The following is a 15,000-nucleotide window of genomic DNA, read 5'->3' as shown; positions in this document are numbered from 1 at the left end:
TAATTGTAAAAAGGGCCCAGTGATGTGTTCTTAGGGTTATTGGACAACAATAAAGGTCCATTTCACAGGGGAATAAAGTGGTATCCGGGTTTTAGAGACAAATTTCCATTTTTTGGTTTTGGTCTTTCATGAGATTGGTTAACACACACACAAACAAAAGAATGATAACCAGTGATAAATCATCAATAAGAAGCATCAACCAGGAGCAAATTCAAGCTTCCATCATGACCCCAGGGAGACCATCTTACTGAAGCATACTGAGTTCCTTCACCAGACTGATAAAATCAGTGACCCTAACAAAAACTTAGACATAAAGAGACCTTCCTCTGCGTCTACACTCCCCTTTTCAGTGTAGATGACATAAATAAACACTCAGCAAGTGGAAGAAGAGCAGTCCACTGTGCCCTGAACAGCTCTCATAAAACCCTAATAGGTCATGCTGATCCAGCCAGGCTCCACCGACACCCTTAATAGAAGCCTGCATGGTTAAGGGACCATGAAGACCATTAGGGCACTTCAAAGTTCACCCAACTACATTAGAGCCCTGCTGATACGGCAAAGAGGGGACAGATCCGATTCCTCATTCACTACTTCATTTCCCATCGTTCGACCTGTCACTCAGCCTGCTCCATAAACAAGTGGATGCTTTAGCTGCTCATTAAGGGCCCATCGTTAGCAACTTATATCAGCTTTCAGCACAAAAAAAATCTTATTGGTCATATTTTAGAGCTGGCACTTTGGTGTACACTGTAATTAATCCTTAAAACTGGTGAATGCACTGTAAGGTTCTCCTCTCACTTTGGACCAATGAAGGGTCTCCAAAGCTAAATGAAAAGCCCCCCTGATCGGCACAAAAACACTCTCCGAACAGACTCTGACATGTATACTCACACAGGTCATGCTTGCTGATATGAAACCAAAGTCTTCCTCAGTCAAAAAAAAGAAAAACTAAAAACATCTGACATGTTGATGTGATTCAAAAGATCCAACAGAAGCTGAATATATTAATGCTGTCCAAAAGGACAAGCAGCGGCAAGCAGCGGCTGTAAATCAACACTGTAACTCCTGAGCATGGCTTTGTGAAGAGGAGCAGGAGGCTGAAGAGGAAGCACACAACATACATCACTGTGCCCTGTAAAACGTGCATCTTTCCAAGATTAAGGCGGGTAAAGAGATCATGATAAAAAAAAACTATAGATACCCCATGTATCCATTGAACATCAGTATTGGCTGATCAGCCCTGTTGACAGACATCTGCTAATAATGTGGCAGAAGAAGACACCTGTTGGACAAACTCTTGTTTTCACAGTGAATCATGAAAGGAAATGTCATCATTGTTGAAGTCTTGCATTGTTTCATGGAAAGATCAGCGGCATTGAGCTTGTGTAAGACCTGTTCCAGTAACATCTGATCACACAGTATCACATAGCTCATTTGAAAAACAGACACGATGAATAATGAAGACAAAATGACCCAAAACAATGGCACTGAAATTGGTAATTGGTTAATTTGTTATTTTAAAACATCAGTATCGGCCCTGATTTTCACATGCGGTGAATCTCTGTAACAAACTAATCCTTAACCTCCATACCCCTGATCTGAATGGATCAACGTCTGTTTCGAGCAAGTAACCGATCAAATTTCAAAGCAAAACAGAACAACATCACGAGCAAGGGACAAGGTTCTGAGCTACACATGTGTTATGTAGCAATACTTGCTGGAACACTGCATGCAATTTCTAGGATGTAACTCAAAATAACAGAATTCAACTGATCAAAAAATACATGTTTGCTTGTCAATGCATGAGATTCTGGCAGGTCATTGTGTCTGCTACAGAAGGAAAATGTAGGAGGAGGAGGAGGAGGAGGAGGAGGAGGAGGAGGACTTGGCCCTGAGGTGAGATCAAAGTAGAAGTTAACTAAAAGAGGAGCATGGATATCTTGCTACCCCGCGGTCCTTCTAATGGGATCTCTGGCACAGGGCCAGCCTTTACTTTCAACTCATCTACAAATAAATAAAAAAAATCAGTTTCATCTATTCGGATGTTCATACTGTGGACGATATGTATTCTGTGTGTGATAAAATAACTTTTTTACAAGTAAGAAGAAGTAAGAAGTATTCAGACAAAGTGCTCTCCTTTCTCACTTATTAACAGGTTCCTAAGAACATGCATTTTTAAAACAGAAGTTTTTTAAAGTTCTCGTCTGAAGACCAGTGCCTCACCCCAGGAGCATTTGTAACCAAGCTGTGAGGAAAAAATATAATCAGCAAAACAAAATTTAATAAGAATTTTATGACAGTCTGTGTTGCATTACCATCACTCTCCTCCAAAGTCCCTGCAGAAAGAAAGTGTGTGTGAAGTAAAGTATGCACATTACCCATGTCTTCATAATAACCTCACAGCACACAGCAGTACATGAAATCTGTGTGTGTGTGTGTGTGTGTGTGTGTGTGTGTGTGTGTGTTGCTAATACGTCTTTTAACTTTTAATACAGCATGTCACTTAAAAAGGAACACAGGGTAAGTAAAGTTAATCTAAGTTTAAGATGCTTGTTTTCTTGCTTAAGTGAATTTAATGCAACTCAAAACTTAATGTAGATAAAATCAGCTGTTTCAATGAATTTCATGATTTAATGACTTTTTAGAGGTACATGGTTCTCACAGGCAGAAACACTTCACAAGTAATAGGCTTACAGCATGTAATGCTTTGCTGTGGATTAGTCGGCAAAAATTAGATATTTCACTACAGAAGTCGATAACGACTTAATCATTCATGCGGTTGTAACATTACTGCAGAAACATAAAGAAAAGAGAAAGGAAACACGTATATGAATAAATAAATAATTCTCGTTTGCTACGTCATCTAATATTAATTTTACTGGAGCACACATTTAAAATCAGGATTTTTACTTGCAATGGAGTATTTTCACCGCTAATTCAAAACTTTCCTACTCTGATATTAGGTTCTGTCTGTCATAAAAGCTTTTTTTGTAGCACAGTTTCTGCAACTAAAATGTTAATATCAAAACTGTTTCTGGTGCAAAGAGGATGAGAACCTGTAGTGTAAGAAAAGGACAACAAATATCTTTGCAATGAGTGTTCTCTGTGAAAAGCTGGAGTTACTCATCGCATAGTGAGCCTGCAGTGAGTCATCGGAGCGAACATCTTCCCATGTCAGAGAAGGTATAGCCTCGCTGTATAAAACTGTGGTCCGTCTCCGGTTTCCCGTCAGCTGACAGTGGCTAACAAACAACCAATGGCCTGCCAGCTGCCTGACAGTCATCTCTGTGGTCTGTAACCATGGAGACCGCCTCATGATGACTCCCATCATTCACTGCCTCCCGCTAATAAAACTGCAGTTTATTACAGTGTGGAAATGTCTAGTGTGGCTTTTTAACATGCTAACATAAACAGGGAGGGTTTAAAGTGGTTCTGACGAATAGGCGAATGTTTCAGTGGGCTACAAGAGGTGAAGCGTGTGGATCTAAGCACTGGGTTAGTGGGTTAAGTCAGCACTCGTGTATTGGTGTAAGGAAGCAGCACTGTTAAAGTAACAGGCAAGTATTACAGTGAACATTTGCAGAAGCATTTCTTATGAGTCTATATTGGTTAGGTTTCTAAAGGGAGTTTGGATTGTGTTTTCACAAGACACATATGAACATAAATAATATGACTGATAAAACATGCTTCAACTATCAGCTGGCATGCTGTAGTAATGAACAACACACCCAGTTGATTCCTCATGATTTTCTCTGCAGCCTTTTGAAACTGAAATCTGAAGCCCTCCCACTGATTCCCCCCTAACACCCTATAACTTTATCATCAGTCTGTGTTTGTAACCCTGCAACCTCTTTGCTCCAGTGCAGCATTTTGTGTCTCCTCTCTGCAATATGCTTCCAATTATAAATCTTGTGAATATGAGGGTGGTGCAGCATCCTTCTGATTTATTGTGCACTCAAGTCCCGTCGTGTTCTGTGCACTTGCACAAGAAGCCCCACGGCTGTAGAGCTCAGAGGTCAGACACACACAACAGTCGAACCCTCGCTCAGAGTCATGTGCACTGCAGGTCACTCTAGACTTGACTGACAGGAGGAGATGACTGCAGTGAAGGCCACAGGCTGAGGAAATCTGGTGTGAAATGAGATACTAGACTGATATTAGCCTCCAGCTGCGAGGAAACTTTCGGGGAATAGAATGGTGAGATAACTAATGAGGAGAAATGAAGTGGTCTCACACTGTCACAATCATTTCACTGACTGCTTGCTGCTACACATAAATCGTTTGCTCTGCAACCATACAGCAATTTGTGGTCTGCTCACAATGGACAGTTCAGTCCGTCTATTTGTAGTCATCCTCTAAATTCAAGCCATAGCGACTGAAAACACATGCTCTGCAAGTGAGTCACAAAACACAAGAAATCTCTCAAGACAGAGATGATACGTGGCCTGAGAACTTGCCTATCCCTGTAGACCGACTTCCTGTTTCATGCTGAGTCGTGGGCATCACACTGTGCGTCACAAAAGCAGCCCGGTCAAGTCCCCAATCACTGGCTCTGTGGGACTCGATAGATCTGGGACAGTTCAGTTGTTTTGTGCCAGAGGAGGCTCTTACTATTTGGTTTGCTGTGTATCAAACTGTGATTGTTGAGTGTATTTACATTCTCACATTTTCACGATGGGTTTTTGCGGTCACATCTCAGCAGATGTGAGTTGGAATGGTTTCAGTTGAATGGTCCGCAGAGGCTTCTCCAGGCCCTTCCATGCCCCACCGGACCTAACACCTTTCACACTGGATAAACACAACACACAGGAGACACGTACGTTTTATGTTAGAGGGCGGGTTATTACATGCAGAAAAAAGGATTCTCTAATTCCCATGGGAGTCTAACCAACCATAAATCATCAAGCAATGAACGTTTCCTCTCCAAACAGGGGGCTAAAACAAACTGAACGCAGAGCCCCTCACCTCATCCTTAACCCATCCCTCACTCTCTTCTCCTTTTTTTCTGCTAGGAATTTTTACGAGGAAAGAAGAGACGAAGTGGTGCAACACTGCACTACAGCAAAGAGGTACAAACTTTAACATGAGTCCTTCACAGTGACCCAAAAACTGCAAAGACTCAAACATCATTTTAAGAGGGTTTACCAAACTCCCTCAAGCAGCAGCAAGAAGACTAAGAATCCTGCTCATGTAGCTAGCAACATAACAAGAACAACTGCAAATTATTGAATCTATATTGTTTCATGTCTGGTCTTCTGTTAAGATTTGTTACAATAGGGAGGATTGAAAAGGGTCTGCCAAGAAGATCTGGTGGCCTCAGTCAAAAGGGAAAAATGCTGACATCATCAAAGACAGTCTTAGAAAAGTTTAACCACAAACTGTCTATTCATATAAAAAGTGAGATAGCCTTTATTTTTTTAATATTTTGTCTGTTAAACAAAGCCAGCCTTTTATATTACAAACACACACGAGAGAAATCCTGACAGCTTGTCAACACACATACCAGCCTCGGGTTCATTTATGCAAGATTTTTTCAAAAATTAAAAGGTTTAGATTTAATTTACAACATCCAAGAGGCATAAAAGGAGAAACTGTTACTGTGTGTGTGAGTGTGTGTGTGTGTGTGTGTGTGTGTGTGTGTGTGTGTGTGTGTGTGTGTGTGTGTGTGTGTGTGTGTGTGTGTGAGTGTGTGTGTGTGTGTGTGTGTGTGTGTGTGTGTGTGTGTGTGTGAGTGTGTGTGTGTGTGTGTGTGTGTGTGTGTGTGTGTGTGTGTGTGTGTGCCCTGATGCCACCAGGAGAGTTGCACACCTCTGGCTTGTGTTAATAAATCACTTGTGTGTGATGTGAATCCAGCATGCATGAGAGAGTAAACCACCGGGATCAGGAGCTGCTCGTGCTGACCACCAGTAACACTCAGCAGCTGTTTAATACTCACTGAGAGCCTGACCTGAACCAAAGCAGACACTTCAAATAAGGTGGGGGGGTGTGGGGTGGGGGGGGGGGGGGGAGAGGGTTGAAACACCAACTGCTACTGGTGCTTTCTTTGTGATCAGCAGGTCAAACTCTAAATGTGCTTAAAATACCAAAGACACACTGTTTACATTTGAGGGTCTGGCCTTATAGTCATGTCATATTTGCTTAAGTCAACACGTACAAGTTTGTTGGATATAAATCTCCGTCCTCCAGAGAGTCACAGTGAACGTTAATGTGTACAGAGTCAATGCAAAGGCAGCAGGAATAGACATTGGTGTTGAGTTATATTTGTGTGGAGAGCAGCTTATATCATTTTGAACAGTCAAAAATAACATCATTTATTTTTCAGTCTGTTTTTTTAGGATAAAAAAAAAATTAATGAAATACCACACAAAGAACTACCAAAATGAAATAAATGAGAATAGCTAAATACCTGCAGAAATCCTGATGTTTACTTTACAAAGTGCCTACATAAGGGCCATCAGAAGAAAATCTACATTGTAAATATACAGTAGGACTGTACTGCCCTCAAGTGGTGGATTGAAAGATTAATTACAGTTTGCTTCTACACAAAAGGCCAGTGGGCTTTGTTAATCATTTAAGATTGTGTTTTGGTCTTATGTGGGAAGAAAAATGTACATAAGGATTTCAAGCAACTATTTATAAGAAGTAAGAATCACATTTTTTTTATCCTAACTCTATGCACAAAAATGTATTTCATTTCTGTTTGTAAGAAAAGAAGAACCAATAACATATGGTTATTGTAAATAAAAACAAACAAAGGAAAATAAGACTGAGCTTTCTGAGATGCTTTAAATATGTTTTCCATCAAATATTCAGTTACGTTACAATTCACTTCGGACCACTGGTTAATGCTTTGTGTTCCCCCTTGATTGCCCTCAGTGTATTTGGCACAAGAGACAGAACTGCAAATGTCTCTTTTAATTTGAGCTGACTGTAATGAGGTCCAGTTTATGATAATGAGGCAGAGAATCTAAACGGAGTCAGCTGGCTGCTGACTATAAACACAAAGGTTTCATAGAATTTATCAAAATCAAAAGACGTAATATCAACAGTTGATGAATCACCAGATAAAACATAATAAAGATTGTATTCATAGATTCCGTTGATTTTACACACTGCTCCTTCAATGTCCATATGAAGACTTACTCTCTGACAAACTGAATGCATGCGCTTCAGTAACGAACCCCAGAGGGTGCTGGATAAAATCCAAGATGGAAAGAACACCTACAGAGAGAAGATTGAAAACAACAGTACAGTGTGAGGGAAGTGTGGAGAAAACATGGCATAACTCATTGCCTTTAAACAGCCAAGAGAAATGATGGAGGGCAACCAGGAAAGACTGAACAGTTAACACCTGTTTTGTCTGAAAGGGGAACCTCAGCCCGGATATGTCCAGGTTCATCAGGCCGGTCTAACACTTCATTCTGCATTCCTGGATCTTTACACACATAGGTCTGTGTCTCCAAAGTGAGAGGAGAGCTAGTCAGGCAAGGGAGAAATGTTGCAAAGGACTGAGAGCGTGAACAAGCCAGGTAACACACAATGAAATAACTTAAGAGTCATCACAGAAATACCAAGCAAGAGTACTGTCATGAAAAACAGACCAGAGAAACGTAAACACTCCTTTAACAACATCACTTTCGTCGTCAATGAAGACACAAAAAGGTGTAAACAAGACCACTGGTATTCTTTTATATGAATGTATTTTAATACCAGAACATCTCTTCATCATGGTAGTGGAAGTTGGGTGGTACTGGTTTGACTGAGTGGCATACCGACAGGCACATACCGAACCCCCTCGTGGCATGCCATTGAACACAGCACAAACCACTGACTCAGGGAACACGCTTCTGCTCCCTAAGTGCCATTTTTCAATCATGTTGCAGATTTACGACATTTATTTTGTATTTGTCAATATTTTCCAACAACAAACTGAAATGATAACCTTGACAAATCACACCCTTGTTTCAAGCAGTACGCTAGCATGGTTTATTTTATTTAATTCAAAAATATTACTAAATATACATATTCCATACAAAGACATTAGTGGCATTATTTCAATTATTCAGTTAAACCCTATGGTTAAACCACAGAAATGGCTGCTAAATGAAAGAGTTTATCAAGCAGTAGATTAGTTTATGTGAACCACTCTTTCTTTTTTTTTTTTAATTGAGTCACAGTAACAACTAGGCCTACAAAAGCAGAGAAAACATTGAACATTTGTGATACCCTGAATGTTACTTTAGTTGTTCTTTTTTTTATTCTCCTATGTATATAGCCTATTTTGTTATTTGTTGTTATAAGTTTTGCTTGTTTTGTGTGTGTGTCTTTTCACAGTATTCTGTTATGTTATTCTGTGTTGTGACAAAAAAAATGAAGTTGTATCCATAGGCTGCAAAAAATAACAAAGGCTACAGTCTATGGTAGTACCAAGAGCCGCGCAAGTTAACAACCAAAAGTTCCCAAACACGGCTAATTACACAGTTGAACATGAGAGTAAATATTGAACTTACATAAACCAGGTGGTAAAATACGTGATTCCAAGTGAGTATTCATGTTGCTCACTGTGTCTCCTGAATGTAAAACATTTACTACCTAATACACTAGCCTAGGATGTGCCGCGTACATGTCAGCCTGCCGTTACAGCCCAGTATCCATCATCACCCTTTTGAGGGTTTTCTGCCCCCTAGTGGCCAAAGATCGATCAGCTAAAAATGTGAATATTTGTAAGGCTCTGTGTGCTGTGGAGACAGTTCAGAATTTGTATTGCACAAAAACAAGGGGTTCATTTGAGAAAAAAGTACATTATCTTAGGATATGTCCGAGCGTTTATTCCTTCTGGCAATTGACAACCAGTAGCATTTGCTGACTGTTAATTTACAAATAAGTGGGGAAAAGTCAATGTTGTTGTGCCTTGTGTTTCCCATAGACTAACAAAGAAGAAAACGAGGTTTTAAGAAACCACACAGTGCTTTAGTGCAATTATCACGGTACTAGGCTATATATTCTAGCCTGACAAAAAACAGCTAGTTTTTCTTTTTACAAATCAAAAATGTCTCCCTTGCAGTGAAGAAAGCAAGAGTCTGGACATATTTGTATTTTTTTTTGTTTCTGTGAACCTGACAACTTTGTAAAACAAATCCACCTGAAGTCTGAATTTGTTTTGGGACGCTAACATGAGTTAATCAAGGAGTAGTCAGGATTATTAAGTCAGTATTTAATTTCTCTGGCTTTGACATTCCTACCGCTGTTTAAATGAGAAGTTAATATCATTCCATGCGTTTTTGTCCACTTGCTGCAATGGCTCATCTACACAAGCATTTTGGAAACCAAATGAAATCGTGAAATGAAAATGTGTTGTCTGTCTGAAATGTCATGGAAAAAAATCAATACGCTCTTTGAGTTTATCGCAATAACACCAACAGCCATTATATAGACCCTGGCCATCTTTTATTAATAAATAAAACATCCATCTTTTATAATCCAATAATTCAAATGTCAAAAAGGTGTGGCGATGATTAATGATTTGTTATTAAAAGACACCTATCACCAATGCCTCAAGACTGCAGCAACAAATGTATAAATGTGCATTATGAAAACTATGTTTTACAGCTGATCTAAAAAAAATGTTTTATCATGAGGTTGAATAGAAAAGAAAATATCTTAAAAATGTGTTCAACTGCAAACACATGATTTTGTCTGATTTAAAATGTAAACGTTTTAAAACTAAAGCTGTTCTCATATGAAATGATCCAATAACAATTCATATTTAAAAAAAAAACCTTTTACATACTATGTCTTTCTTTCATGCAAAGACTCATTACTATTTGCAAAGCACAACACTTATAGTTAATTCTTGTTATAAAAAAATGGTTTTAAATTGTGCAAGACAAAACAGACAACAGAACAAAAGATCAGTCATTTAGAATGCCATTTATGCCATTGACTTTTCAAGAATCTAATACAAATGCATACACATACATTTCACCACCTAAAACCACATGGAACCACTACTGCAATAAACATCACCATACAAATAGAAAAAGAACCAGAGGCTGGCTTTTAAGCTCGGGTGGATCATGAAGAGCCTTATGCTCACAATCTAGCTCATACACATTCAAAAAAGAGCATCAAGTATGTACACACGCACACAAGTGCGCAAACACACACGCACGCACGCACGCACGCATGCACGCACACACGCGCACACACACACACAGACATACACACACAGCATATATAATACAGCATAAAAGAAGAGTGGCTGTAAATAAAAAAGTGGTATGGAGGGAGGGAGTGTCTTGCAGTTTACAGTATGAAAGTTTGGAGGGTTGCAGCCAAAGTGTACATAAAACACATTATTTACAGTTAAGCCAACTTTACTTAATATAAATATTCTTCATCCAAAAGTCAGTGCAGTGCCTTCTGCTCAGGCTTCACCTGGTCCTCATGCTAGTCCACGTTACACCAGTCTGTGCTAGACCTGGTCCAAAAAATTACTGTTTCCACTTCACACACAATTTATTTAACATCAGCTTTATTTCTGATCTCCCACTTTCCCTAAGCTTTATGTAAGTATATGTGTGTGTCTTTTTTTTTGCCACCCAGTACCTCAAAAGTCCAGCTGTGAAGTACAAGAGTCTGAGTTTTTTTTCCTACCAATTTTCCAATAGAAAAACAGATCAACAAATTTACAAGTGTCCATTTGAGTTTCTTCTCTCCTGAATTCCCTTTAAAAGAAAGAAGTTCACAGACGGAGCAGCTCTACTGGATTCCCCTGAAGAGACACATTGCAAAGACCATGGCAAAGAGCTGAGGAAGAGACAGAAAAAATAAATATAAGCACATTGACATAATAAAAGACAAAATAAAACATTAGTGTTCTACTCCATCCATCAATAAGAGTTGGAGTACATCTGATAGTCTTTCTTACAGCCTGGCCATTCATAGGACATTCTAATCTTTTTAAAATAACATCAGCTTGAATTATTTTCTTTTGGATGCTCTTAAGAGGATGTTAAATGACCTGGAGGCACACACATCTGGCTGCAGATGTTCTCCCTGATGTGTTTGTGGATGATCTGGACAGACATTGGCTCTTTAGATTTGATATTTTTGTCTTTTAATGTCTAATGGTGTATTTTTTTGTATTTGTATGAGTGGCCGCTAGTTGTTTGTGTGGAACTCCGTAAATTGTGCTGTTCCATTTCTTGGCCAGGAACCTCTTGGAAAAGAGATTTTTTTTTTTAAAATCTTAATAAGTTTTCTTTCTTGGTTAAATAAAAACATCACTCAGTAAGGGTGAGAGTTAGGGTTAACCCCTAACATGCTGAACTCAATGCAGCCCAGTCAAATGAATGTTCTGCAGCACCACATTTCACCACTAGATGGAGCTGTTGCCAAATAAAATGCCACACACGAGGGTAAATATTCTCTGCTTCATACTGAATTTTAAATTTCCAAAATGAATATTCACATTGTTGGAGAAACAAAGATAATGTTCATGAAATGTGAATTTCTCAACAAAAACAAACCCCTTCACACCTCAATGGTCAGCACCACGATGGCCAGCGCTCCAGCCACATAGATGTACAATTCAAAGTAGTCAACAACTGCGGTGTAACAGCCCTGTGGACACACAAAGAAGTTACACTCAGCAGAAGATTAGCAGGCAATAAACTTGGAAGAATTACAGAGACAATTAAAGTAACATCACGTCTTTAACCGAGTGAGGCTTTGAACAAAGGCCCAGCTGAAAGAGGTGGAAACAAGACTTCCAGCCTCAGTGCCATTTAATGAGGCCTCTTTGTGTGAATGAATAGAGACACACATTGTAGACTATGCGCATTGTTCTAATGGCTTCAAAAACAACAGGTGGAGAGTGCAGTGAAAACCTCTTCCTATCAGCTTTCACTGTAATTACATTTCACTTTGAGGCTTTCTTTTCTTTACACACTTGGAAGCAGGGATGTGCGTGGGTGTATGCTGAACTGTGAAGCACTCCTAATTTTCACATATTCATACTGTTATTATCCTCTGCTTTCGCACACATGTATGCTCTACAGAAATACCAATTTGCAAAATCATGCACACACACACACACACACACACACACACACACACACACACTTAGATATGCACATACTCTGTCTCCACACACAGTAAGATGGCCTTCCATGACACCCAAAAGAAGCACTAATCAGCCATGGAGAAGTCAGGAAGCCCCTGGATGTCACCCCTCAACCGTCTGGAGCTCTAATTAAGCCCGCTGGAGGTTTGGAAGGAGGGAGAAAGAGGGCGGTTTCAGTGGTTGATGGCAGAAGTTACCTTGTTATGGCGGAACATCATATTTCCTGATAGGCACTGCTCCCGGCTGATATAGGCCACCTCCCCGGTCTGACTGGCATGCTGGCAGCAGGCTTCTGGCACCATGTGATTCTGGTTGATCAGCCTGAACAGACTGTCCTTAAAATCCTCTGGGCTGTTCACCCCACAGCAGTCAAACTGATGGGAGAAAGAGGAGAGAATAGTAGACGAGACCCTTGTTGCTGAGTGCCTATTTGTGCACTGGTCTGTGGTCAAGTGTGTCCATGCACCAATCCCAGCATGAATATTGACCTAAATGTCTAGGATTGTATCTATAAAACATAGCCCCCTGCTGCCAAAACCTTCCAGTCTCTGCAGTCTACCGGTGGAAGTGATGAGTTGGTAAAAGCTACAATATGTCAGCTCTTGGCGTGTGTTCTGTGGCCTTACTGTGGACATGATGGCGTTCCATGTGGAGGTGAAAACATCAGTGTTGTTGTAGCCCTGATAATGTCTCTTCAGCTCCTTGGTGAAGTACTCTCTGGTCAGCTGTGGAAAAAAAAAACGGACAGGAGCACAGGTTAATGTCACCGCAGGGGTAATATCTGTCCACCAAGAGTCCAACTACACGTGGAGTGCAATACTTCATCTGTGGAGTGCTCTTGTAATGGTCTGTAAGCTTAGAGGAGAGAGGAAAATTGAACCACACAACACTTGTAAAAAAAAAAAAAAAATCTTTTTAAATCAAAAACTACACTATGTCTTCAATTTGGTATTAAAATGGAAAACTAAGACCTACTGGACACTGGTGATCAAATATGCAGTGACTTACATGTTCCCGGAATATGAAGGCCAGGATGGCAGCAGCCAGCTCTGCTAAGAAGATGAGCAGGATGAGCATGAAGAACTGCAATAAAATAAAAGGAGAAGAGCGAGTTAGAAAGAGCGGGACAAGGTGGTTGAGTGTCGGAAAAAAGTGCATGTCAGTCACTTAAAAATCACATTCTGGCTGTGCCCGCTTCACTCAGCATTAATAATGCATGAGGCTAGAGGCATGAAGACAAGTAGAGGGGCATTTTGCTCTTTTTGGTTTTTTCAGTTTCAGACATGACAGTCAAAACACTGACAGACAGAATAATCGGCGAGCATGCACACAAACAAGCTCAGAGACAGAACTACATTTTGAATTTATCAGCACACTCACAAAGAGGAGCAGACACTTGTTTTCACGGATGGCTCCGCAGCAGCCCAGGAAGCCGAGAAGGAAAAGCATGCCTCCCATGCCCAGGATGATGTAGACCCCGGTGAACAGCAGGGGGTTCGCTGCTACTATTTCCCTGAAGCCTGTGGGGTCCACCAGGACCCACACTCCCACTCCCAGGAGGAAAGAGCCCCCCAGCTGATGGAGAAAGGAGAACACACTTGTTAGACAAAACAGAAATTGGCTGCATTTTAAAAAATTAATGGGAACTCAGAGGAGAGCTCCAGATCTTTTGTGACACACAGAGCATTCAACAAGCTGTCATATAATGGAAAATAAAATTGTGCCATTTTTTTCTTCAGGAAAACATGCAGGTAATTCAAATCCTTGAAAGGTTTGTGTAATAGTGGAGGTCAGATAAAAGGCTGGATGTCTACAGAGCCATAATGCCTCAGTGGGGGGTGGGTGTAGATATCTACCATGCTTGAACTAACCCCCCAACCTGCTGTAGAAATGCACTGCAGCCCCCTTTCGCTCCCATCCTCCCTTTCACTAAATCCCTATCTGCAGCCACCGTGGGGTGACTCAAGAGATTAGGAAAAGACTGTACTGATGTGCGTGTGTGTGTGTGTGTGTGTGTGTGTGTGTGTGTGTGTGTGTGTGTGTGTGTGTGTGTGTGTTTGTGGGGGTCTGAGCCTTATATACGTCTCCCACAATCCCTTTCTTCATATCTAAGGGAGACCTGTGCTCCTGCAAATGAACACCTCTTCATATTGAAGGCGGCGGATGTGGTACGAGGTGAGGGGTTCGCCATTTTGAAAGATTGTTGGGATCTGAATGTGAAATGGCCATATAGAAGAACAAAGGGCTTGCAGTGTAAAACACTGGATGTTATTGAGTGATGTTAACAGCTAAGTTCATTCTTTGCTCTGCTGGTTGCATTATTACCCCAGCTTTGAACAAGCACGTCTGAGTAGAGTCTCTAAACGGTTTGGTTGCGCTTAATAAAGCAGGAAAAGAGACAAACCTTCTTACTCAGAACCCTCCTCCCCCCCCATTTCAAAGGCTCACACTAACGGGATTACTCTTGATTGTCTGATCAGGACTGATAAACTCAGGTGTCAGTCACAAAGTCTTCATGGCACTGTGTGGCTCAGATGTGTGTCAGCACACTAAAATCTAATCAAAGGAGAATTTGATAGAATCAAGATTGCCTCTGTGTAATGAAATGCAAATGTGGCTCCATTAGGGAGTCGGGCAGGGGGCAGCCAGGAGCCCATCTCCCGTCATTAGATTGACAGAATCACCAGAGATAGGAAGATTAAGTGTCTTCGAGAGAGGGATGAAATATACTTACAAAGATGAGGAAATTGAAGACAAACATGAGGTACTTGATGCAGCTGAGACAGTCCCCCTCCATGGTCGTCCCCCGCGCTGAAGCCTCTCCCTGCCCCTGAAATAAAAACAACAAAAACATTCTTCAACTTACCACTTAG

The 15,000-nt window shown here is 40.6% G+C and overlaps 1 protein-coding gene across 1 annotated transcript in view; it reads right to left on the bottom strand.

Annotated features, from left to right (window-relative positions):
• Window positions 1-9,913: 9,913 nt before the first annotated feature.
• The window catches only part of tspan18b (tetraspanin 18b), a 32,245-nt gene continuing 27,158 nt past the window's right edge, over window positions 9,914-15,000 (bottom strand). Inside the window, exons 3-9 of the mRNA XM_020658334.3 lie at window positions 14,862-14,957; window positions 13,508-13,702; window positions 13,136-13,210; window positions 12,754-12,852; window positions 12,325-12,501; window positions 11,542-11,625; window positions 9,914-10,809 (exon numbers count right to left, since the gene is read on the bottom strand). Of these exons, the coding sequence (XP_020513990.1) occupies window positions 10,762-10,809; window positions 11,542-11,625; window positions 12,325-12,501; window positions 12,754-12,852; window positions 13,136-13,210; window positions 13,508-13,702; window positions 14,862-14,957 (774 nt within the window). The 3' untranslated portion in view covers window positions 9,914-10,761. The remainder of the gene's footprint in view (window positions 10,810-11,541; window positions 11,626-12,324; window positions 12,502-12,753; window positions 12,853-13,135; window positions 13,211-13,507; window positions 13,703-14,861; window positions 14,958-15,000) is intronic.

This window comes from Labrus bergylta, chromosome 7, assembly GCF_963930695.1.
Source record: "Labrus bergylta chromosome 7, fLabBer1.1, whole genome shotgun sequence".
Classification (NCBI taxonomy): domain Eukaryota; kingdom Metazoa; phylum Chordata; class Actinopteri; order Labriformes; family Labridae; genus Labrus; species Labrus bergylta.
This window is presented reverse-complemented; position numbering and strand designations above follow the sequence as displayed.